The sequence below is a fragment of the Macaca fascicularis genome, chromosome 16 (assembly GCF_037993035.2).
Source record: "Macaca fascicularis isolate 582-1 chromosome 16, T2T-MFA8v1.1".
NCBI classification, from domain to species: domain Eukaryota; kingdom Metazoa; phylum Chordata; class Mammalia; order Primates; family Cercopithecidae; genus Macaca; species Macaca fascicularis.
The window spans coordinates 16,330,400-16,356,064 of NC_088390.1; the positions used below are offsets into that span (position 1 = coordinate 16,330,400).

Consider the following 25,665-nt stretch of genomic DNA (forward strand, 5'->3'; position numbering starts at 1 on the left):
CCTCGATATGCACCTTCATGTATTATCTTGTTCAGTTCTCTGAGGTTGGGATCGTTGTTATCTCCCATTTTGCAGGTGGGAGAATTGAGGCAGAGAAAGGTTCAGCACCTTGCCTTTGGTTACACAGCTGATCATTCTGGCTTCAATCACAGGGCTACCAGCCTGTGCTCTTCACCACCGAGCTTCCCTGCCTCAGGCCACTTCCCCGGACCATTAGCTGGATTCTGAGAGTAGTTTCCAAGCCAGAGCTTTCAGAGTGCTTTTGTTTGTAGGACAATTTTAAGACAGTGGGTTCTTGAATTTTTTGTGTTTTTTTAAGTCTCAGATTTATCTTCCTATTTCCTACTTCTCCAAAAAGACTGAGAGCTGACATATTTGATTGTAAGCTCTTTGGGGCAGAGCCCTTGTAATCGTCTCTGTATAAAACAGTGCCCACCCCAGTGACTGGTACTTGGATGCTTCAGTCAACAGCTGTGCTGTTAAATAGGGCAAGTTTTTCCTAGACCCGCATTCTGATAAAAGAAAAATCAAATGAATTATGATTGAACCAATTCAACACACACTGTTGCATTTTATGTATGTGTTTTTGGTGACCTTACTTTGGAAACAATGTAAAAGTCACATCTGTGGAGTGTTTTTAAGAGCACTTTTACATTCATTTATGATAATAGGGACCTGCCCAGACACTGGGCTAGGTGTTCCACATATACTGTGTCATTATGTAAATTGTGATTCACAAGAACTTGAGAAGCTAGCAGGGTAGCTATTATTATCCTTGGGGTGGTTTGTTTTTGGTTCTTTGGGTTTTTTCCCAGGGGAAGAAGCTGGAGTTTGGACAGCCCCTGGCCTACATGGGCTCCCTTTTGCAGAGGCTGCTCCAGCGGGGATCTCCTTGAGCTCAGGCAAATAAGCCAGTGCCAGGCCAGGTCCCCTGCACACCTTTGTCTATTTTCCCCTCTGTTCCTTGGATCTGAAAACCCTTCAAGGCTTCAGAGGAAGCTCAGTGAGTTGATTCTCATGTACCGGGAGAAGAGAATGTAGAGGCGGCGGAACCAGAGGAGCTGGCTGCGGTGGCAGGACATGGCTCTCTAGAAGAATCAAAGAGAATCAGTTATGAAACACTTGCACTGGAGCTGTTTCATTACTTTCAGATCTGGCCTCCTCACCTTAAATCCTTCCTCGCACTAATATGCTTCATGCTATAGCCTTATCTGTCTTCTTCCCGTAACCCACGAACCTCTCTGGATTGGCCCCCTATCATGGCCCCTGCTTTCATATGTCCTACTTACTCCCTGTGATTATAACACACAATGCTCACGGTAGCTACAACACTCACTATGGGATGCCAGAAAACTGGCAAAACAGTCCACATGCATCATCTCAATGTTAACAACCCTGTGAATCAAGTACTGTTATTACTGTTTTTTAAAAAAATAAATAGATGAGGAAACTCATCAGTCTCAAATAGCTAGTAGGTAGTAGAGCTGGCTGAGATTTTAACCCAGAGCCATCTGATTGACTCTACAGTCCACATTCTTTTTTTTCTTTTTTTTTAGTTTTTTCTTTTTTTTTTTTTTTGAGATGGAGTCTCGCCCTGTCGCCCAGTCTGGAGTGCGGTGGCGCAATCTTGGCTCACTACAAACTCTGTCTCCCGGGTTCACGCCATTCTCCTGCCTCAGCCTCCCGAGTATCTGGGACTATAGGCACTCGCCACCACACCCAGCTAATTTTTTGTATTTTTGGTAGAGACAGGGTTTCACTGCGTTAGCCAGGATGGTCTCCTGACCTTGTGATCTGCCCGCCTCGGCCTCCCAAAGTGCTGGGATTACAAGCCTGAGCCACCACGCCTGGCCGTTTACAGTCCACATTCTTAATCATGTTGCTACTACCTCAAATGTACAACACAGACAGGGATGTTTCATGGGAAGCAACCTAGTACGTGCTAGTACACTATGCCCAAATTCCTCTGAGTTAGGTCATTTCGGAGGTACAATCACTGTCAGAAGAAGAAAACAAGGAATGGCACACAGGCGTGAGTTGTCGTTCCCACCTTCTAGGGGAAATGTACATTATCTTGTTATTCAGACCTAGTATAGTTCGGTTTTTAAACAGAATAGATTACAGCAACTGACTTCACTAGATATACATAAAAGGATGTGCCTGTTTATCTCTGAGTACCATAATTAACTTGCCTCTCTAAGCTAATATCTTCACAAACTTTTATGTAAAGAACCCCTTTTATATTCATTGTCAGATGCTACATGACTTGCCAGGTGCAGTGGCTCACACCTGTAACCCCAGCACTTTGGGAGGCCAAAGTAGGCGGATCACCTGAGGTCAGGAGTTCGAGACCAGCCTGACCAAAGTGGAGAAACCCCGTCTCTATGGAAAATACAAAATTAGCCGGGTGTGGGAGCTCATGCCTGTAATCCCAGCTACTTGGGAGCCTGAGGCAGAAGAATCGCTTGAACCTGGGAGGCAGAGGTTGCAGTGAGCTGAGATCACACCATTGCACTCCAGCCTGGGCAACAAGAGTGAAACTCCATCTCAAAAAAAAAGAAAAAAAGAAAAGAAAAGAAAAAGAACCTACATGACTTTAAAGACATAAACACACCTGTGATAACCAAGCTTTAACTGATAAAGAGAATTGAGGCAGAACAATCACCATAGAATATTATTGAGTAAATATTATGCAGCATTATTTCAACAGGAAATCCAACTATGATTTTTTTTTTTTTTTGAGATGGAGTCTCTATCGCCCAGGCTGGGGTGCAGTGGCACGATCTCAGCTCACTGCAACCTCTGCCTCCTGGGTTCAAGCAATTCTCCTGCCTCAGCCTACTGGGTAGTTGGGATTACAGGCTCCCACTGCCATACTCACCTAATTTTTGTATTTTTAGTAGAGATGGGGTTTCATCATGTTGGCCAGGCTGGTGTCGAACTTCTGACCTCAAGTGATCCACCCACCTCAGCCTCCTAAAGTGCTGGAATTACAGGTGTGAGCCACCGTACCCAGCCCAACTATAATTTTTTTTTTTTTCTTTTTTGAGATGGAGTCTCACTCTGTCGCCCAGGCTGGAGTGCAATGGTTCAATCTCGGTTTAGCGCAACCTCTGCCTCCTGGGTTCAAGTGATTCTCCTGCCTTAGCCCCCAAGTAGCTGGGATTACAGGCACCTGCCACCACGCCTGGCTAATTTTTGTTTTTTTAGTAGACACATGGTTTCACTATGTTGTTCAGGCTGGTCTTGAACTCCTGACCTCAAGTGATCCACCTGCCTTGGCCTCCCAAAGTGCTGGAATTACAGGAGTGAGCCACTTCGCCCGGCCCAATTACAATGTTTTCTTTTTCTTTCTTTCTTTTTTTTTTTTTTTGTTGAGATGGAGTCTTGCTGTGTTGCCAGGCTGGAGTGCAGTGGCCCCACCTCGGCTCACCACAACCTCTGCCTCCTGGGTTCAAGCTATTTTCCTGCCTCGGCCTCCCGAGTAGCTGGGATTACAGGTGCGTGCCACCACATCTGGCTAATTTTTGTATTTTTAGTAGAGATGGGGTCTCACCATGTTGGCCAGGATGGTCTCGATCTCCTAACCACATGATCCACCCGCCTCGGCCTCCCAAAGTGCTGAGATTACAGGCGTGAGCCACTGTGCCCGGCCTCCAACTATAATTTTTAAAGGAAATTTACCATCAAACAAAATGGATGTGTAAGATCACAGAATAAAATGAAAATTTTGAAGACTGTAATAAAGAAAAAAATATTTAGGAAAAAATTGAGAGAGAACATTGTAGTCCAATCACACTTGATTTGTCTACTTGTAATAGTTACCAAGTTACAAGGATTTCCCATATCATGCTGCCTACATGGCCCATATACTGAGATGCCCTAATCTTTCAACGACTTTCAGCATTCATTAAGATAGACACTTACAGAAATTATTTATGTAGTGTGTCCAAAAATTTATTTAGATGTGTCCAAAATTATGTGTGCAATTTTGTATTTCTGCTTTTTCCCCTCTTTTGGAGCATTTTCACTATATATCCTTCAAAACTGTAATTTTATTCGTTATATAGTACTGTCTCATTCACCTGGTGAATATTAGTTCCTATTTTGGTTATTATAAATTATTCTAATGAAAATCCTTGGACATAAATTTCTGGACACATCTTTGTTCACTTCCTGAACATAAAATTATAAAAATATACAGAAGGAGTAGGATTGAAAAAAATTATGGAAATAAAAATTATCGGGTCAAAGTACATATATTTTATTTAATTTATATATATATATATATATATATATATATATTTTTTTTTTTTTTTTCTAGAGACAGGGTCTCACTCTATTGCCCAGGATGGAGTGCAGTGGCATGATCATGACTCACCACAGTCTCCAATTCTTGAGCTCAAATGATACTCCTACCTCAGCCTCTCAAGTAGCTGGGACTACAGATAGGCTTTGCCACACCTGGCTATTTTTTTTTTTTTTTTTTGGAGACAGAGTTTTGCTCTTTTTGCCCAAGCTGGAGTGCAATGGCGTGATCTCGGCTCACTGCAACCTCTGCCTCCCGGGTTCAAGTGATTCTCCTGCCTCATCCTCCCGAGTAGCTGGGATTACAGGCGCCTGCCACCACGTCTGGCTAATTTTTTGTATTTTTAGTAGAGATGGGGTTTCGCCATGTTGGCCAGGATGGTCTCAATCTCTTGACCTTGTGATCTGCCCACCTCGGGCTCCCAAAGTGCTGGGATCACAGGCGTGAGCCACTGCACCTGGCCTTTTACACCTGGCTAATTTAAAAAAAAATTTTTTTGTAGAGACAGGGTCTTGCTATGTTGCCCAGGCTGGTCTTAAACTCCTGGCCTCAAGCGATCCTCCTCCCTTGGCCTTCCAAAGTGCTGGGATTAGAGGCATGAGCCACCATGCCCAGACTAATTTTTTCTTTTTAATTTTTTTTGAGACAAAGTTTTGTTCTTGTCACTCAGGCTGGAGTGCAATGGCGCGACCTTGGCTTGCTGCAACCTCCGCCTCGCAGGTTCAAGTGATTCTCCTGCCTCAGCCTCCCAGGTAGCTGGGGTTACAGGGATGCGCCACCACGCCCAGCTAATTTTTGTATTTTTAGTAGAGACGGGGTTTGGCTATGTTGGTCAGGTTGATCGCGAACTCCTGACCTCAGGCGATCCACCAGCCTCCCAAACTGCTGGGATTATAGGCGTGAGCCAATGTGCACAGCCTTTCTTTTTAAAATTTTTAAACATCTTAATAATTGTGTAATTATTACTTGTAATTATACATAATAATTACTTATATAATTCAATACATTTGCCCAGGTGCAGCGGCTACTTGGGAGACTGAGGTCAGACGATTTCTTGAGCTCAGGAGTTCAAGGCTTCTGTGGGTTATGACCATGTCACTGCACACCAGCCTGGGTGACAGACAGAATGAGAGCCTATCTCTAAAAAAAATTTTAAATTATATTTTAAAAAATGTAGGGGGCCACCACAAACAGCAGGGAGAGAAACAAGGGAGAGAGACTGTGGAAAACTTGACTAATAGAAGGCAGGAAAAGAATTGGGGGTGGGAGGAGTGTTGAACAGAAAACACAAAATTAGATAGTAGAACTGTCTAAATATAGCAGTAATTACAAATAAAAATAGACCAAATATATCCGCAATATTTCATAGCAGGACTTAAAAAAATTCCAACTACATGCCACTTACAGAAAATACAACTAAAAATCACAAGAAAAGGGTGAAAATAAAAGGATGAAAGAGATAAACCATGCAGATACTAACCTAAAGAAAGCTGGTATATGGAGGCCAGGCGTGGTGGATGACACCTGTAATCCCAGCACTTTGGGAGGCCGAGGCAGGTAGATCATCTGAGGTCAGGAGTTTGAGACCAGCTTGGCCAACATGGCAAAACCCTGTCTCTATTAAAAATATAAAAATTAGCTGGGTATGGTGGCACATACGCATAATCCCAGCTACTTGGCAGGCTGAGGCAGGAGAATCGCTTGAACCCAGGAGGCGGAGGTTGCAGTGAGCCGAGATCGCACCGCTGTACTCCAGACTGGTGACAGAATGAGACTCCGTCTCAAAATAAAATTAAAATTAAAAAAAAAAAAGAAAGAAAGCTAGTATATGGGCCAGGAATGGTGGCTCACGCCTGTAATCTCAGCACTTTGGGAGGCCAAGGCGGGCGGATCACGAGGTCAGGAGATCGAGACCATCCTGGCCAACATGGTGAAAGCCCATCTCTACTAAAAATACAACAATTAAGGCTGGGCATGGTGGCTCATGCCTGTAATTGCAGCACTTTGGGAGACCAAGGCAGGTTGATCACCTGAGGTGGGGAGTTCGAGACCATCCTGACCAACATGGAGAAACTCTGTCTCTACTAAAAATACAAAATTAGTGGGGCGTGGTGGTGGGCGCCTGTAATCCCAGCTACTCGGGAAGCTGAGGCAGGAGAATTGCTTGAACCCGGGAGGTGGAGATTGCAATGAGTGGAGATTGCAGTGAGCCGAGATTGCCACTGCACTCCAGCCTGGCGACAGAGCGAGACCCTGTCTCAAAAAAATAAATAAATAAAAATAAAATAGAAGATAAAGGGAAAACCATTACAAAAGAGGGAACTTATAAGATAATAAGAGGAATTGGTTAGACGCAGTGGCTCATGCCTGTAACCTCAGCACCTTGGGAGCCCGGGGCGGGTGGATCACTTGAGGTCAGGAGTTTGAGACCAGCCTGACCAACATGGTGAAACCCCATCTCTACTAAAAAAAAAAAAAAATCCAAAATTAGCTGGGCGTGGTAGTGCATGCCTGTAACTCCAGCTACTAAGGAGGCTGAGGCAGGGGAATCGCTTGAACCCAGGAGGCAGCGGTTGTGGTGAGCTGAGATTGCATCATTGCATTCCAGCCTGGGCAACAAGAGCAAAACTCTGTCTCAAAATAAATAAATAAATAAGATAAATAATCTCCTAAAAAGATATGACAGAGCCTGGGCGCAGTGGCTCCCACCTGTAATCCCAGCACTTTGGGAGGCCGAGGCAGGCGGATCACAAGGTCAGGCGATCGAGACCATCCTGGCTAACACGGCGAAACCCCGTCTCTACTAAAAATACAAAAAATTAGCTGAGCGTGGTGGCAGGTGCCTGTAGTCCCAGCTGCTGGGGAGGCTGAGGCAGGAGAATGGCATGAACCTGGGAGGTGGAGCTTACAGCGAGCCGAGATTGTGCCAATGCACTCCAGCCTAGGCAACACAGCGAGACTCCGTCTCAAAAAAAAAAAAAGATATAGCAGCTTTGGGCAGGGTGCGGTGGCTCATGTTTGTAATCCCATCACTTTGGGAGGCTGAGGTGTGCGGACGACCAGGTCAGGAGTTCAAGACCAGCTTGGCCAATATAGTGAAACTCCGTCTCTACTAAAAATACAAAAAACTTAGCCAGGCTTGGTGGTGTCAGCCTGTCTGTAATACCAGCTACTCAGGAGGCTGAGGCAGGAGAATCACTTGAACCCAGGAGGCAGAAGTTTCAGTGAGCTGAGATCTCACCACTACACTCCAGCCTGGGCGACAGAGCAAGACTCCACCTCAAAAAAAAAAAAAAAAAAAAAAAAAAAAATCAGTGTTACGAAAACCATTCACTGACCACAAAGCAATTAAATTATAAATTAACAATAAAAATACCACATACACGGCAGGGCACAGTGGCTCACGCCCGTAATCCTACCACTTTGGGAGGCCAAGGCGGGCAGATCACCTGAGGTCGGGAGTTGGAGACCAGCCTGACCAACATGGAGAAACCCTGTCTCTACTAAAAATTAGAAAATTAGCCGGGCATGGTGGCGCGTGCCTGTAATCCCAGCTCCTTGGGAGGCTGAGGCAGGAGAATCATTTGAACCTGGGAGGTGGAGGTTGCAATGAGCTGAGATCGCACCCTTGCACACCAGCATGGGCAACAAGAGTGAAACTCTGTCTCAAAGAAAAAAAAAAAACAAGAAAAAAAAAAAGACCACATATACACACATAGCCATGCCATTCTCATTTGTGGTAGTTCTATAAAGTCACTGAGAACACTGAATTAGTGAATACTGAACCATTGTTTCTAGCAGAAATACAGGGTTGGGTTCCCCCAAGCCTTTGGCCACAATAGTTTCATCCATCCATCAATATATAACCTTGTTTTATGTATATTTCTGTTTAAAAACTCCATATGAAATACATATTGTGGATTCATTAGCACTGAACTCATGGCCAATTGCACTGTAACTCATGCTTGTGATCAAACCCACATAAGGCATATTACAGCCTCTTGTGCTTAGGAATGCAAGACAGCAGTTCAGCATCATTCTTAGAGGCTATTTTAAACAGCAAAATCAACAAAAACCACAAAAATGAGAAAAATGGGGCATGAAATATACCACAAAAAGGTATTTTTTTACAGTGGGAGAGTTGAAACAGTTGGGAACATGCATATGTGCATCCAGTGACTCACGTTTCACCCCTCTGCGAGTGTCCACGAATGACCACAAAAGCACTTCGAGCACTGACTTTGGAGTTACAAATGAATTTTAGTGAGTAGGTGCATTCATAAATATTGAACTACAAATAATGAAGATTGACATACATGTCTGTAAACTCTATACCCTCAAAGATTAAGGAGGAACTCACAATGGAGACTATAAATTACTTATAATTAGGTGACAATAGGAGAACTACATATCAAAACTTATCATGTGTAGCTAAAGAAACACTTCAAGGAAAATTAATAGTATTAAAGTTTTTTTTTTTTTTTTTTTGAAGATTGTAAGTGAAAACAAAACTAACCTTTCAAGTTAAAGAGATTTAAAGAACAGGCTGGGTGCAGTGACTCACGCCTGTAATCCCAGCACTTTGGGAGGCCAAGCTGGGTGGATCACTTGAGGTCAGAAGTTCAAGACCAGCCTGGCCAACATGGCGAAACCCAGTGTCTACTAAAAATACAAAAGTTAGCCAGACACGGTAGTGGGCCCCTGTAGTTCCAGCTACTCAGGAGACTGAGGCAGGAGAATTGCTTGAACCCAGGAGGTGGAGGTTGTGGTGAGCTGAGATCGCTCCACTGCACTCCAGCCTCAGCGACAGAGCAAGACTGTGTCAAAAAATAAAAATAAAAAATAAATAAATAGGCTGGGTGCGATGATTTATGCCTGTAATCCCAGCACTTTGGGAGGCTGAGGTGGGCGGATCACCTGAGGTCGGGAGTTCGAGACCAGCCTGACCAACATGGAGAAACCCTGTCTCTACTAAAAATACAAAATTAGCCAGGCATGGTGGTGTGTGCCTGTAATTTCAGCTACTCGGGAGGCTGAGGCAGGAGAATCACTTGAACCCAGGAGGCGAAGGTTGAAGTGAGCCGAGATCACACCATTGTACTCCAGCCTGGGCAACAAGAGCAAAACTCTGTCTAAAAAAAAAAAATAAATAACAGCAGAAAGAAAGAAAGAAAGAGCAGAAAGAAGGAAGGAAGGAAGGAAGGAAGGGAATAAAACCATAAATAAAGTAGGACAGAAATAATAAAGTACAAAAACTAATGTACGATCGAAGAAACAAGATATGTGCTCAACACTGCATTCTCAGTACCTAGCAAAGTGCCTCTTACTAGGTACAAAGGTTTACTGTAGAAAATTCAGAAAATATGGGCTGGGAACGGTGGCTCATGCCTGTAATCCCAGCACTACGGGAGGCTGAGGCGGATGGATCACCTGAGGTCAGGAGTTCAAGACCAGCCTGACAAATGTGGCGAAACCCTGTGTCTACTAAAAATACAAAATTAGCTGGGCATGGTGGCACATGCCTGTAATCCCAGCTACTCGGGAGTATGATGCAGAAAAATCACTTGAACCCAGGAGGTGGAGGGTGCAGTGATCCGAGATCGCACCATTGCACTCCAGCCTGGGCAACAAGAGCGAAACTACGTCTCAAAAAGAAAAAAGAAGAAAAAAAAAAACAAGCCCAGTGCAGTGGTTCACGCCTGTAATCCCAGCACTTTGGGAAGCAGAGGTGAGTGGATCATCTGAGGTCAGGAGTTCAAGACCAGCCTGGCCAACCTGGTGAAACCCCGCCTCTACTAAAAATACAAAAATTAGCTGGGCGTGGTGGCATGTGCCTGTACTCCCAGTTACTCGAGAGCCTGAGGCAAGAGAATCGCTTGAACCTGGGAGGCAGAGGTTGCAGTGTGCTGAGATCATGTCATTGTACCCCAGCCTGGGCGACAGAGCAAGACTCCATCTAAAAAAAAAAAAAAAAAAAAAAAAATCGCCAGGCACAGTGGCTTAGCCTGTAATCCCAGCACTTTGGGAGGCCAAGGTGGGTAGATCACCTGCGGTCAGGAGTTCGAGACCAACCTGACCAATATGGTGAAACTCTGTTTCTATTAAAAATACAAAAATTAGCTGGGCGTGGTGGTGTGCACCTGTAGTCCCAGTTACTGGAGAAGCTGAGACGGAATTACTTGAACCTGGGAGGCGGAGGTTGCAGTGAGCCGAGATTGTGCCACTGCACTCCAGTCTGGGTAACAGAGGAAGACTCCATCTCAAATAAAATTTAGAAAATAAAGCTAGGCCGGGCGCGGTGGCTCAAGCCTGTAATCCCAGCACTTTGGGAGGCCGAGACGGGTGGATCACGAGGTCAGGAGATCGAGACCGTCCTGGCTAACACAGTGAAACCCCGTCTCTACTAAAAAATACAAAAAGCTAGCCGGGCGTGGTGGCGGGCGCCTGTAGTCCCAGCTACTCGGGAGGCTGAGGCAGGAGGATGGCGTAAACCCAGGAGGCGGAGCTTGCAGTGAGCTGAGATCCGGCCACTGCACTCCAGCCTGGGCGAAAGAGCGAGACTCCGTCTCAAAAAAAAAAAAAAAAAAAAAAAGAAAAGAAAATAAAGCTAAACAAAAAAACCCCAAAACCAAAATAATCATCCTGAGTTTCTTCTATTCTCTTAGATTTTTTCCTTCCTTCTTTCCTTTTTTCTCTCTCTCTCCCTCTTTCCCTCGCTTCCTTGTTTCCTTCCTTCCTTCCCTCCTTCTCTCCCTTCCTTCTTTCCTTCCTTCCCTCCCTCCCTTCCTTCCTCTCTCCTTCTCTCTCCCTCCCTTCTCTTTCTTTCTCCCTTCCTCTCTCTCTTCCTTCCCTTCCTTCCTTACCTTCCCCTTCCTCTCTCCCCGCTTCCTTCCTTCCTTCCTTCCTTCCTTCTTTCCTTTTCTTTCTCTCACTCTCTCCTTCTCTCTCTCTCTTTCTTTCTCCCTTCCTTCCTCTCTCTCTCCCTTCCCTTTCCCCTTCCCCTTCCCTTCTTCCTAATAAAGCTGTGTTGCCCAGGGCAGACACAAACTCCTGGGCTCAAGCCATCCTCCCACCCCAACCTCTCAAGCAGCTGAGACTACAGGCACGAGCCAGAATCCCCGACTTGGTTCTTTCACTTATTGTGCTACCCGTCTCTCTGTGGGGGGCTTAAGTCTACAGGGGGATGCACCTGGAGACAAACTGGGGAACAATTCTCCCAGCCCACCCTCTCCCTAACTCTGATGGCACTCAATCACCTGCTCCATGGACAGCTAAGAGTTTTCCCTAGGATGACCTGACCTGGCCTAGCTCTTCCTCAACCTGCATATAGGCTTCATATAGGCTTCTTGCAGTCTGCCCTGGGCTCTTTTTTTTTTTTTTTTTTTTGGAGACGGAGACTCGGAGTCTCACTCTGTTGTCCAGGCTGGAGTACAGTGGCGTGATCTCAGCTCACTGCAACTTCTGCCTCCCGGGTTCAAGCAAGTCTCCTGCCTCAGCCTACTGAGTAACTGGGACTACAGATGTATGCTGCCACGCCCGGGAGGGCGTGTTGTGTTGATAGTGTGAGACCTGCCCATCTCACAGGATTAATATAAGAATCAAATGGCTGGGTGCAGTGGCTCATGCCTGTAATCCTAGCACTTTGGGAGGCCGAGGCGGGTGGATCACCTGAGGTCAGGAGTTCAAGACCAGCCTGACCAACATGGAGAAACTCCATCTAAAAATACAAAAAAAAAAAAAAAACTTTTTTGTATTTTAGTAGAGACGGGGTTTCACCATGTTGGCTGGTCTCAAACTCCTGAACTCAGACGATTCGCCCATCTCAGCCCACCAAAGTGCTAGGATTACAGGCGTGAGCCACCCCGCCTGGCCTCCCCTAGGCTCTTTACAGAGGCTCCTGGCATGTCTGAATTCTCCTTAACCTCAAGCTGGGAGCATTGCTCCATGTATAACAGTGATAAAATGGCAAATCAAAATGTCCAACAGTAAGGGATTCATGATATATCTTATGGTATATACATACAGTGGAGTAATTGGCAGCCATTGCTATTTGAATACTAAATGAAATAGGAGAAAATGTTCATAATAAATAGTTCTGATTTTTTTTTGGCTAGGGTCTGGCTCTGTTGCCCAGGCTGGAGTGCAATGGTGTGATCAGGGTTCATTGCAACCTTGACCTCCTGGGCTCAAGTGAACCTCCTGCCTCAGCTTCCCGAGTAGCTGGGACCACTGGCATGTGCCACCATGCCTGGCTAATTTTTTTGTAGAGATGGGTTTTGCTCTGTTGCCCAGCAAGCAGTCCACCCACCCTGGCCTCCCAAAGTACTTGGATTACAGGCATGTGCCACTGTGCCCAACCCATAACATATTGTTAAAGCAGGTTTTTTTTTTTTTTTTTTTTTTTTTAGACAGAATCAGCTCTGTCGCCCGGGCTGGAGTGCAGTGGTGTGATCCCAGCTCACTGCAACCTCTGCCTCCCAGGTTCAAGCGATTCTTCTGCCTCAGCTTCCCGAGTAGCTGGGACTACAGGTGCATGCCACTATGCTCGGCTAATTTTTGTAGCTTTAGTAAAGACGGGGTTTCAACATGTTGGCCAGGATGGTCTTGAACCCCTGACCTCGTAATTTGCCCGCCTCAGCCTCCCAAAATGCTGCGATTACAGGCGTGAGCCACCGCGCCCGGCCGAAGCAGGTTTTAAATAGACACTGTGTGATCCCATCTGAAATGCGTTTACACCTACACACCATAAATATATAAAGAGTAGGGCCGGGCGCAGTGGCTCACGCCTGTAATCCCTGCATTTTGGGAGGTCAAGGTGGCCGGATCACCTGAGATCAGGAGGTTGAGACCAGCCTGGCCAACATGATGAAACCCCAGCTCTACTAAAAATACAAAAAATTAGCCAGGTGTGGGGGCGGGTGCCTGTTATCCCAGCTACTCAGGAGGCTGAAGCAGGAGAATCGCTTGAACCCGGGAGGCGGAGGTTGCAGTGAGCTGAGATTGTGCCACTGCACTGCAGCTTGGGCGACAAGAGCAAAACTCCGTCTCAAAAAAAAAAAAAAGAGTAGAAAGATGTAGCCCAACATGTTAACAAGGATTACCTGTGATTGGTGGGGCTGCAGGTAATTGTTCCTATTTTTATTTTCTTTTTGATGCTTTTATGTTTTTCAAAATTTTCTGCAATGAGCATGTGTTACTTAGTTTTAGAAAAAGCATATATTATTTTTATAATTAGAAAAAAAGGCTAAAGTCATTGAAAAATCTATGCCTCTCAAGATCTAGCTGGCCTAGTCCTAACTCTCAGGGACAGATGCTGAACCACTGTGGAAGGCCTTCAAGTAGGGCTTCTGCAGAGGTGGGGCTTTGAGGAGACAAGGGGTCTGGGGCAGAGATCTGAGTTGGGGTGTCCAGGAATTTACAATCCTCACCTTGGCCTGTGCCACTTCTTTGCTGTTGAGCACAAAGAGGACATCCTGAGTATGAAGCCGAGACAAGGGCAAATCCAGAAGGGAGATGTACTTGCGCAGCACATTCACAGACTGAAGTGTGAGCACAGAACACCCTGGTTGGAAAGGAGACAGGGAGAAGTGATGAGCCTTGAGGTCTCCAGCCAGATTTTCTCCTGAGCGTCCTCCCTCTACCCTGTGGCTCAGGGCAGGGCAGGACAGTGGCCACAGCATTGCCAGGTGTTTCTGTGGCACCAAAGCTGCTCTGTGCCCATCATTCTTGCAGCTAGAATGAGTAAAAGGGCCACAGAAGACCTGGCTGGCTACCCTCTACCCTGCCGTGTGCCCTACCAAAAAAAGGTTGGTTGCTAGAGGTTGAGATCTGGCTACCTCAAAGCCAAAGGAAAGGTGAAGGAGACAGGAATTACTGTATTGGGAGGTTAGAGACCCGGTTCTAGCTCCGTCAGTCAAAAACTGACAGGGTTGGCAAAGTCCTTTAACCTCCCTGAGACTCAGGTATTTTTGTTTGTTTTTGTTTTTTTTTAGATGGAGTCTCGCTCTGTTGCCTAGACTGGAGTGCAGTGGCATGATCTTGGCTCACTGCAAGCTCCACCTCCCGGGTTCATGCCATTCTCCTGCCTCAGCCTTCCAAGTAGCTGGGACTGCAGGCGCCCGCCACCATGCCTGGCTAATTTTTTGTATTTTTTAGTAGAGACGGGGTTTCACCGTGTTAGTCAGGATGGTCTCGATCTCCTGACCTCGTGATCCACCCGCCTGGGCCTCCCAAAGTGCTGGTATTACAGGTGTGAGCCACCGTACCCAGCCTGAGTCTCAGTTTTCTAATCTGTAAAATTGTGTTGATAGTGTGAGACCTGCCCATCTCACAGGATTGATATAAGAATCAAATGGCTGGGTGCAGTGGCTCATGCCTGTAATCCTAGCACTTTGGGAGGCCGAGGCGGGTGGATCACCTGAGGTCAGGAGTTCAAGACCAGCCTGACCAACATGGAGAAACTCCATCTAAAAATGCAAAAAAAAAAAAAAAAAAAAAAAATTAGCCAGGGATGGTGGTGCATGTCTGTAATCCCAGCTACTGGGGAGGGTGAGGCAGGAGAATGGCCTGAACCCAGGAGGTGGAGGTTGCAGTGAGCCAAGATCCTCCATTGCACTCTAGCCTGGGCAACAAGAGCGAAACTCCATCTCAAAAAAAAAAAAAAAAAAAAAAAGAGAATCAAACGAACTATAGTCATGTACCAAAGACATCATGGCTTGGTAAGCTCTTTTCAGTCATCCCACACAGAAAGGGCATAACCTACTTATGTTTTCATTCATTGAATCTTCATATCGCTCCTATGAGGTATGACAGACCACCCCAGAAACTGGCCCAGAGAGGATAAGCATGGGGGTCATGCAGTAAATGGTCAGGTGAGGTCAAATACTTTCTTTTTTTTTTTTTTTTTTTTGAGACAGAGTCTTGCTCTGTCGCCTAGGCTGGAGTGCAGTGGCGCGATCCTGGCTCACTGAAAGCTCCGCCTCCTGGGTTCACGCCATTCTCCTGCCTCAGCCTCCCGAGTAGCTGGGACTACAGGCGCCCGCCACCTCGCCCGGCTAGTTTTTTGTATTTTTAGTAGAGACGGGGTTTCACCATGGTCTCGATCTCCTGACCTTGTGATCCGCCCGCCTCAGCCTCCCAAAGTGCTGGGATTACAGGCGTGAGCCACCGCGCCCGGCGAGGTCAAATACTTTCTGTGGGTTAGGGAGAGTTCCTGACTAAGGCAGATTGATCCATCAAGCATCCAGCAGTCATTTACAACCTGCCTAATTGGTGGGGGGATGGGATTGAGTTCAGACTGGAAGAATACCAGAGGTGTAAAACATCCACCCTGTGAAAAAGCTAGACAGGTGAGGGGCAAACCTGGCCTCCCCACTCATCCAGAGGTGGCCCTGCAGGCAGGCACTTGCTGGCAGATACAATTTGCCAGGTACCCTGAGGTGAGTGAGGAAGAGCTTGGCGGCCTCCCCAACCACTGCCTCTGCTTGGCTGAGGGCAGCTCTCCGTGGATTTGCAAATTTCCCTCTCATAAGTTTCTCAGAAGGACGGTATATTGTGGCCCTTTGCAAAAGGAACAAGCCTTACCTTTAGGTAACTTCCCTTCTGAGTGCAGGGCCCTGGAGGAGGGAAAGGACAAGAGTGAGACGCTGCCATGCCCATGGTCCCCCTCCATGTGAGTTTCCAGGTGGTTTCTTTTGCATAAATCACTGCATAGATTTCCAGGATCCCATACCTCTGGCAACAGCTGAAGGGATCTGGATGGGCACCTGAGCCAGGGACAGCCAATCCAGAGGCTGGTCTGTGGCTTGTGAAGTACCCTGGTCTAAGCTTTGCCCATTAGAGAATGAAGATAAGTGTGCTGGACTCTTCATAGTTTTCCTCTTGAAATTGTAATGGGAGTATGATGGGGGAATATTTTACAATGCTAACTGATAGCTCTTCCCTGATATTTCCTTTCTCCTTTCTGAGCTCCCCCACACCTACCTTCTGACAGTGAAGGTCATTCTGTGCTCACCACCTTAAGAGGAGGAGAGTGTCAACTGCAATGAGCTCCAAGTCTCTTCCCTACTTTGTTGTTTAGAAATCTGGGGGCAGAGAAGGATTGGGAAGGTAGCCCCGGCAACATAGACACACATACTTATATGAACAGAGACTCTTGGGAACAGGGGTTAAAGAAGAGAAGTTGAGAGAGAATTGACAAACTCATGGAACTGACTGCCTGGCAGAGCCTGAGAGGTAGAAAAACCTGAAAAAGGAGCCAGGCGCGGTGGCTCACACCTGTAAACCTAGCACTTTGGGAGGCCGAGGTCGGTGGATCACGAGGTCAGGAGTTCAACTCAGCCTGGCCAACATGGTGAAACTCCATCTCTAATAAAAATACAATAGCCAGGTGTGGTGGCATGCACTGGTAGTCCCAGCTACTCAGGAGGCTGAAGCAGGAGAATCGCTTGAACCCAGGAGGCGGAGGCTGCAGTGAGCCGAGATCACGCCACTGCCCTCCAGCCTGGGTGACAGAGCGAGACTCTGTCTTAAAAAAAAAAAAAAAAAAAGAAAGAAAGAAAAGAAAAGAAAGGGCCGGGCGCGGTGGCTCACGCCTGTAATCCCAGCACTTTGGGAGGCCGAGGCGGGCGGATCACAAGGTCAGGAGATCGAGACCACGGTGAAACCCCGTCTCTACTAAAAATACAAAAAATTAGCCGGGCGTGGTTGTGGGCGCCTGTAGTCCCAGCTACTCGGGAGGCTGAGGCAGGAGAATGGCGTGAACCCGGGAGGCGGAGCTTGCAGTGAGCCGAGATCGCGCCACTGCACTCCAGCCTGGGCGACAGAGCGAGACTCCGTCTCAAAAAAAAAAAAAAAAAAAAAAAAAAAGAAAAAAAAGAAAAACCTGAAAAAGATTTCTGGGATCCTGAGAATGAAGTGGTTTGTTCTGTTCTCTGGGCAAAGCCCTGTGGATATTCTGATAACCAGGGAAAGCAGTGAGCTGGAGGCACCTGTCTGGAAATAGAGCTTATAGTCCTTAAAGCCACAGGGGAAGCTGTGCTGAGGAGGCCTGGGGAGCGAGTCTTGGGGACAGGGGGATCAAGGGGCCACTGGTGGGAGGGAAGCCAGGAAGAGACTGAGAAGTAGCCAGAAAGGCCAGAGTGAGGAGGGCAAGCTGGTGCCATATAAGCCAAAGCAGCATTGCAGTGAGGGACATGCAGGGCCAAATGCCACAGAAAGTTGAAGATGGCTGAGGGCTAAGGTGAGTCTAATGAATTTAGCAGGCAAGAGATGACTGTGGGGAAAAAGGTTTTAGAAGATTGGTGGCATGTCCACGAATTGTTTTATCTGAAGCACAGTGGCCCACCTTCGTGCTGAGAGCCTGTGGCACTCCAGCCTCTTCTGAGGAAAATGGTCCCAGGCAGTTCTATCTACACAGAGTTGTCTCCTTGGGTTCTTTCCATCCAGAATGATGCCTTCTCTGCTTTTCCCCACTTCAGTGATGACTGGACCAGGAATGGGACCAGGTGACTCAATCTCAAGTGCCCCAGCCCCCTGCCTGTGGAGGTACTCTTAGTATGTTTGCAACAGACCTGACCTGATCCTTTCTCTGGTGCAGCGTAAATTCTTGGTGAGAAATCACCAGGCTCAGTGTGCATCCAGAATGAGGTGAGACCATTTTTCCAGTTCTCCATGGGGCTTGCTGTCCATGCTAGTCTTGGAAGCTCAAGGCCTCAGAGTAACCATGTGGTTGGAAAGACCACTCCGGGGCTGCCTCATTTTTCCATATATCATCAAAAAAATTTGTATTTCAGACTAACCAGGGAATGTTCCTTTCCTGAATCTGAAGGGACCTAATGTGACTAGCAGCATGTCTCCTCTAAAGCTGTGGCCGCTGGCTGGACCAGGAACTGAATAGCCTTCACGGGAGAACAGTCTAGCCTCCCCTCATTCCACAGTCAAGGAAACAGGGAAAGCTGCCTAGAAAGAGTATGTGGGTAAAACTATAGCATCTTCCACCAAGTGATGCAAAATTTAAGGACAAGGAGGGTCTTCAGTTTGGATTGGTCTTCACATACATCTGAGAGAATAATGAATGGAGAACTAGGATTCCTGAATTCTGCCTCTGCCATAGTTTAACCTTGTAGTGCTGGGCAAACCACTTCCCAGCCTCAGTAAAATGAGGTGGCTGGACTTAATGGTTGGTGAGGTCATTTCCAACTTTACATATTGCATTGCTTCAGTCTGAGTGTTAAGCATGTTTAGAAGAAGGTTATCAAATAAGTCCTTCCCTTCAAGTTGCTCCTTTCCTTCCTCAGTAGCTGGGACAGGCCTGCCACACCGCTGATCAGGGGCCCAGGAGAAGCACTTTGCTAGGGGACAGGAAACACATCTATGTTTCTATGACTATGTCACTCCATATCTTTGAGCTTGCATTTTATTTTTATTGGTAAAATGTAAATAAATATCAGTAAAATCGGGTGACTGTGAAGAACAAACGCATTTCATATTATGTATGTATATCCTCCTTCTCCAAAGATTTGAGAGTTGTATAAAATACATGAAGGAAGTGAGAGTAAGGGGAAGAAGATGGTGAATCTGGAGGCACACTGATTCACAGCACTCATTCCTTAAAGTCTTGTCCATGTGCCACAGGGGTTGCAAATTTGGCCCTCAAGATTTCTGTGGCCACAGAAAAGAGATGAATAAAGTCAATTACCCCATTTGCAGTATTCAGTGTATACAAAAAATTCAGCTGTTTAGGAGATGAGCATTCGTACTAGGACTCGAGAGAGATTTCTCAGAGAGAGGACATGGTGAGATGCAGTGAGCAGGGCTAGATGATAAGCCAGCAGTGAGTTTCATGGGCTCACATAACAAGTGGGAAAGTGCTTTAGACTTTAAACCATGAGCCCTAATCAAACAAACAAACCCTCCCCCACCTCCATCGCCCAGAGAATCATACCTCACAGCTGCATACAGAGCAATGTGATTGCTGTGGCCACTTACTCCCCCTGCATCGAAAGTCACCACCTGTAGAGAAACACAGGGTTTTCACTTATGACTGTCTGAATGCCTTCTCCACCACCTCAACTTCAATGGAGCTATCTCCATCCCTTGGGAAGGAGAGGAGAGAACAGAACCCTGAAACTTTCCAAATGCAGCATCTATCTGAAGTGACTTCGGAGCAGATCAGTGGTGTGTAGCTCGTGCTGTGGTTGATCACGTAGAGACTGTTTCCCAGGGTTTGATGCTTTACTCTTGTTCCTAACCAGTGGAGCAGAGTGGAATTCAGCCATGATATCAACTTGGGTTCAGAATATCTTTGTTGCTTATCGGTTTAGCCATTTATTAGCACATTTAACATTCCTGGCTAGCTTCTAAGTGAACTCTGTTCATGCAGATACAGCCTGAATTACTGGTTCTCTTTTTCTCGTGCCATACTGAGGGCAAAAAAAAAACTTTGAGGGACAATGTCCACCGTGTCCTGGGATTGAGTTCATGGAAAAAGTGTATTTATTCATAGACTGCCTCTGTTCCCATTTTCACAGCTATATCAACATCTGTTTATTAACTACAAGCTCAGTCTGTATTCCAACATTTCATTTCTACACAAATGAATTAAAGAAAAAACAAAGAATAATTTGAATAATTATAATAATAAGGCTAACTTAAATAATAAAAGAAACATAAAAACGACAACAAGGACTGAAGAAAAGGATAGAATGGTTGATTAGGGGTGATAGAAAGAGGCCAGCTGTCCCCAAGGAAAGGTGACCATCCTGCATGGATGAAGGAGCCTGGAACTGGGATTGGAATGGTCTGGGAAGGGATTCACTCTTGGTCTTTCTATTTTAAACTGTAAAGCATAGTGACTGCATATACAGCAAGCCCTCTGTTAATAAGAGTGGCTAACATTTACTGAGCAAAGGCATAGTATTAACCCTATCTTACATCTGAGGAAGTTCAGAAAGCAGAGGCCGAAGCTGGGATCACCTTGCCACTGAGTGGAGGAGTTGTTCTTGGGGTTTGGATCTTTCTGACTCCACAGTCCACGCTCTTTACCAGCATCCTCTATGTGAGAAGGCGTGCTAGGTTGCAGGAAGAAGCACTGTGTAAGAATCAAAAGACCTTTGGGAGACTGAGGCGGGCAGATAACTTGAGGTCAGGAGTTCGAGACCAGCCTGGCCAACATGGCAAAATCCTGTCTACTAAAAATACAAAAATGAGCCGGACGTGGTGGTGGGCGCCTGTAATCCCAGCTACCTGAGAGGCTGAGGCAGAAGAATCACTTGAACCTGGGAGGTGGAGGTTGCAGTGAGCCAATATCACGTCACTAGACTCCAGCCTGGGTGACAAGAGTGAAATTCCATCTCAAAAAAAAAAAAAAAAAAAAAAGAGAGAGAATCAGAAGACCTGTACTCTTATTCTGATAGCTACCAACCAAGTACATAAGTTTAGATTAGTTATGCTTTCTCCTGGAGTCTGGAAGAGCTCATCTGTGAGGGAATATGGTATCCCAGGCAAGCAAACACTCTGGTTAGAAGGATTATCTTGAGAGTCATTAATAGATCCCTTATTTGAAAAGATAAGTACATAGTTAACCTCACTGTTCATGGCACCAAACACACACACACACACACACACACACACACACAAACTTTTTTTTTTTTTTTTTTGTTTTTTTTGAGACGGAGTCTCGCTGTGTCTCCCAGGCTGGAGTGCAGTGGCGTGATCTCGGCTCACTGCAAGCTCCGCCTCCTGGGTTCACGCCATTCTCCCGCCTCAGCCTCCCAAGTAGCTGAGACTACAGGCGCCCGCCACCACGCCCGGCTAGTTTTTTGTATTTTTAGTAGAGACGGGGTTTCACCATGTTAGCCAGGATAGTCTCGATCTCCTGACCTTGTGATCCACCCGCCTCGGCCTCCCAAAGTGCTGGGATTACAGGCTTGAGCCACCGCGCCCGGCCACACACACACAAACTTTTTAATAATTCAGAAGACATTTTAGGATCCTGTGACGTTAAAGTTACCATGACCCTCAATGTATTACCATGTTGACAAAATCAACAGAAGTGGTGGGTAATGGAAGAATTTTAACAACAGAATGCCATAATTCAACTAGAGTCTTTTAATGATGAATGGTTTATATTACTTTTTCTTTCTTTCTTTTTCTGAGATGGAGTCTTGCTCTGTTGCCCAAACTAGAGTGCAGTGGTGCGATCTTGGCTCACTGTAACCCGTCTCCTGGGTTCAAGAGATTCTCTCACCTCTGCTCCCAAGTAGCTGGGCCTACAGTTACGTGCCACCACGCCTGGCTAATTTTTGTATTTTTAGTAGAGACAGGGTTTCACCATGTTGGCCAGGCTGGTCTCAAACTCCTGACTCAAGTGATCCACCCGCCTCGGCCTCCCAGTGTTGGGATTACAGGCATGAGCCATGCGCCTGGCCTAATGTTTATATTTCTGTTTCTTTTTTTTTTTTTTTGAGATGGAGTCTTGCTCTGTTGCCCAGGCTGGAGTGCAGTGGCGTGATCTCTCGGCTCACTGCAACTTCCACCTCCCAGATTCAAGCAATTCTTCTGCCTCAGCCTTCTGAGTAGCTGGGATTACAGGTGCGTGCCACCACACCTGGCTAATTTTTTATATATTTGGTAGGGATGGGTTTTATCATGTTGGCCAGGCTGGTCTCGAACTCCTGACCTGCTGATCCACCCGCCTTGGCCTCCCAAAGTGCTGGGATTACAGATGTGAGCCATGACACCAGGCCTAATGTTTATATTTCTATCCTGAACCAGATTACTGTTTTGTGCTCAACGATGGAATCCAAGTAAGAACTAATTTAAAAATGATACTTTTCGGCTGGGCGGGGTCTCTACAAAAGGTACAAAAAATTAGCTGGGCGTGGTGGCGGGCACCTGTAGTCCCAGCTACTCAGGAGGCTGAGGCGGGAGAATGGCGTGAATCCAGGAGGCGGAGGTTGCAGTGAGCCGAGATCGTGCCACTGCACTCCAGCCTGGGTGACTGAGTGAGACTCATCTCAAAAAAAACAAAAACAAACAAACAAACAACAACAAAAAAAACAGGATACTTTTCATGCTTCTGTCACTTACTTTTCAAACTGCTTTTATGTTCACTTTATCACTTTCGTCTTTAGGTCCCTGGAAGAAGACTAATCTAATTATCTATGAGATGGTTAAGTGTTCCTGCTCTGCCTCCCAGGCTGTAGTACAGTGGCATGATCATAGCTCACTGCAGCCTTGACCTCCTGGGCTCATGCAGTCCTCCCACCTCATCCTCCTAAGTAGCTGGCACTACAGGGGCATGCCACCATGCCTGGCTAATTTTCTAAATTTTTAGTAGAGACAAGGTCTCATTATGTTACTGAGGTTGGTCTTGAACTCCTGGGCTCAAGCAATCTGCCTGCTTCAGCCTCCCAAAATGCTGGGATTACAGGCGTGAGCCACTGCATCCAGGGTTTCTTTGTTTTTGTTTTTGTTTTATTTTTTAGAGACAAGGTCTTCCTCTGTCGCCCAGGCTGGAATGGTGTGATCATGGCTCACTGTAACTTTGAACTCCTGGGCTCAAGTGATCCTCCTGTCTTCCTCTCCCAAGTAGCTGAGACTATAGGCACATGCCACCAGGCCCAGCTAATTAAAAAATTTTCTTTTTGTAAAGACAAGGTCTCGCCACATTGCCCAGGCTGGTCTCAAACTCAGGGGTCAAATGATCCTCCTGTTTTGGCCTCCTAAAGTGCTGGGATTACAGGCATAAGATATTGTGCCCAGCCGAGCATTTCTTTTTAGAGGTTGTGGTAATAGCTGTAATAATAGCTAACTGACATTACTGAGCACTTACTCTGTACCAGGCACTGGGGTCAAAATCATTCTTACCTTTGATGACAGAACTATATGTAATGCCCAGAGGATACATAAGGGGACACATTTTTAAATGTGGTTTCCTTCATGGTAGTAAAGAAAGAGTCTTGACAACTGTGCTAGGTGCAGTTATTGCATTCAAGCTGCCCTCTCCCACCCAGCATGCACAGTGCAGGCTGGAAACGCGCAGCTGTGGAAATAAAGCAGAAACTTTGAAGGAGTTAGCACCTAGGCCAAGGCGCCCTGGACTTTACTGCACTGGGTCAGGCCCACACCCTATGGCCTAGCAAGAGGACCAAATCTAAGAGGTGGAGACAGTGGAAACAACCACAGAACACAAGGTCCAGTCACCAAACATCCTCTGAGAGTGCCATGGCCATGGGGAGACCGGCTTCTGGGCATCATGAGATTCAGGAATCATTGGGAACATCATGAAGAGTCAGCATCACTTTAGGTGAATTCAGGGTAATCTCAACATGGTCTCCTGATAACAGAGAGAAGGGTTGTGCTTGTGCCATGGGAATGGCCCCTTTTGTTAAAACCGAGCAGCTCCCTGACAGAACCCTCTCTCTTTCATTTCCCTCTCCCTTTCCTTTTAAAGCCCCAACTGCCAAGTTTCCATGGGATCAAGTGCCCTGAAGAGAAAGGCTTTCCCAGGGCTGGGCAATCGAAGCTGAGCCTTACTATTAGTAGCATGTGTTTCCATCTCCCCTACTCTCCTAGCCGTCTCTGAACTGTCATTCTAAGAATCTCACCCCTTCAGGGTTGATATAGTTCAAAAGCCAGCTGGGTGCGGTGGCTCACGCCTGTAATCCCAGCACTTTGGGAGGCAGAGGCAGGCAGATCACCTGAGGTCGGGAGTTCAAGACGAGCCTGACCAACATGGAGAAACCCCGTCTCTACTAAAAATACAAAATTAGCTGGGCCTGGTGGCGCATGCCTGTAATCCCAGCTACTCGGGAGGCTGAGGCAGGAGAATCACTTGAACCTGGGAGTCAGAGGTTGCAGTGAGACAAGATTGCGCCATTGCACTACAACATGGCCAACAAGAGGGAAACTCCATCTCAAAAAAAAAAAAAAAAAAGAGCTAAACATATAACTCAGATACATGGTTCTGATCTCACCCTTCCATGCAGTACAAGGTGGGTGGTGGGGTGGTGGTTGGGGGAGATCAAAGTCTACTTTTATCTCTAACTCTAGTTAATCACAGCACCTTGGGTAAGTCGAAAAACTTTAGTACTGGAAGTTATTTCAACACGGAATGTCTTGGTTTTCCTCATGTATAAGATCAGGAAAAGTAATGCCAGCTCTACTTTCCTCGCTGGGTTGAGGTGAAGATAGTCTTTAAAAACTGTACAGCGAGGCCGGGCGCGGTGGCTCACGCCTGTAATCCCGGCACTTTGGAGGGCCGAGGTGGGTGGGAGATGAGGTCAGGAGTTCAAGATCAGCCTGGCCAGGTTGGTGAAACCCCGTCTCTACTAAAAATACAAAAAAACTAGCCAGGCACGATGGCGTGCTTCTGTAGTCCCTGCTACTCGGGAGGCTGAGGCAGGAGATTCACTTGAACCCGGGAGGCAGAGGTTAGTAGTGAGCTGAGATCACACCACTGCACTCCAGCCTGGCGACAGAGTGAGACTCTGTCTCAAAAAACAACAACAGGCCGGGCGCCGGTGGCTCACGCCTGTAATCCCGGCACGTTGGGAGGCCGAGGCGGGTGGATAACGAGGTCAGGAGATTGAGACCATCCTGGCTAACATGGTGAAACCCCGTATCTACTAAAAATACAAAAAATTAGCCGGACATGGTGGCAGGTGCCTGTAGTCCCAGCTACTCGGGAGGCTGAGGCAGGAGAATGGCGTGAATCCGGGAGGCAGAGATTGCAGTGAGCCGAGATGGCGCCACTGCAGTCCAGCCTGGGTGACAGAGCAAGACTCTGCCTCAAAAACAACAACAACAACAACAACAAAATTAGCTGGGCATTCTGGCGTGCACCTGTAGCCCCAGCTACTCAGGAGGTTGAGGCAGGAGGGTCATTTGAGCCTAGGAGTTTGATGTTATAGTGGGCTATGATAGCACCATGCATTCCAGCCTAGGCAACAAGAACAAGAACCTCATCTTGCTACAAAAACGAAAACTGTACAGCAGAAAACCCTAGAATAACTCAACTCCCAGTCTGTTGCCATCAGATGGAGCTGGCTAGCACACTGGCTGGATGAATATCAGAAGGGTGCTGGAGGGGAGTCCCTTGGTTAGTGGATTTGGGGTCCCATGAAATTCAGCTCCATCACTTTTGAAATTCTCCAGTCTTTGCTTTTTCTCTCATCCTGTACCTTGCAGTTTCTCCCTTTCTGTTGCAAGTAGGGCTAAGCTAAATTATGTTCAGCTCTCTGAACTTTGCAAATTTGTACATGACAATGTCACCTGTCATTCTTTACAAAACTCCATCCACTGTTATTTTTTCCTGAAGTGCAAAAGTATTTGTTCAAATAAAATCTTACCCA

At 46.5% G+C, this 25,665-nt stretch overlaps 1 protein-coding gene across 4 annotated transcripts in view; it reads right to left on the bottom strand.

Moving 5' to 3' along the window:
- Positions 1–542: 542 nt before the first annotated feature.
- The window catches only part of PIGL (phosphatidylinositol glycan anchor biosynthesis class L), a 113,047-nt gene continuing 87,924 nt past the window's right edge, over positions 543–25,665 (bottom strand). Inside the window, exons 4-8 of one of the 4 annotated variants that reach the window (XM_045376265.3) lie at positions 19,254–19,321; positions 15,893–15,924; positions 13,738–13,871; positions 8,494–8,548; positions 543–1,088 (exon numbers count right to left, since the gene is read on the bottom strand). In XM_045376265.3, coding sequence (XP_045232200.1) covers positions 982–1,088; positions 8,494–8,548; positions 13,738–13,871; positions 15,893–15,924; positions 19,254–19,321 — 396 coding nt within the window. In that variant the 3' untranslated portion in view covers positions 543–981. Of the gene's footprint in view, positions 1,089–8,493; positions 8,549–13,737; positions 13,872–15,892; positions 15,925–19,253; positions 19,322–20,502; positions 20,662–25,665 lie in introns of those variants that run through there. The other 3 variants (XM_005582976.5, XM_005582977.5, XM_074018686.1) reach the window with 3 other exon arrangements.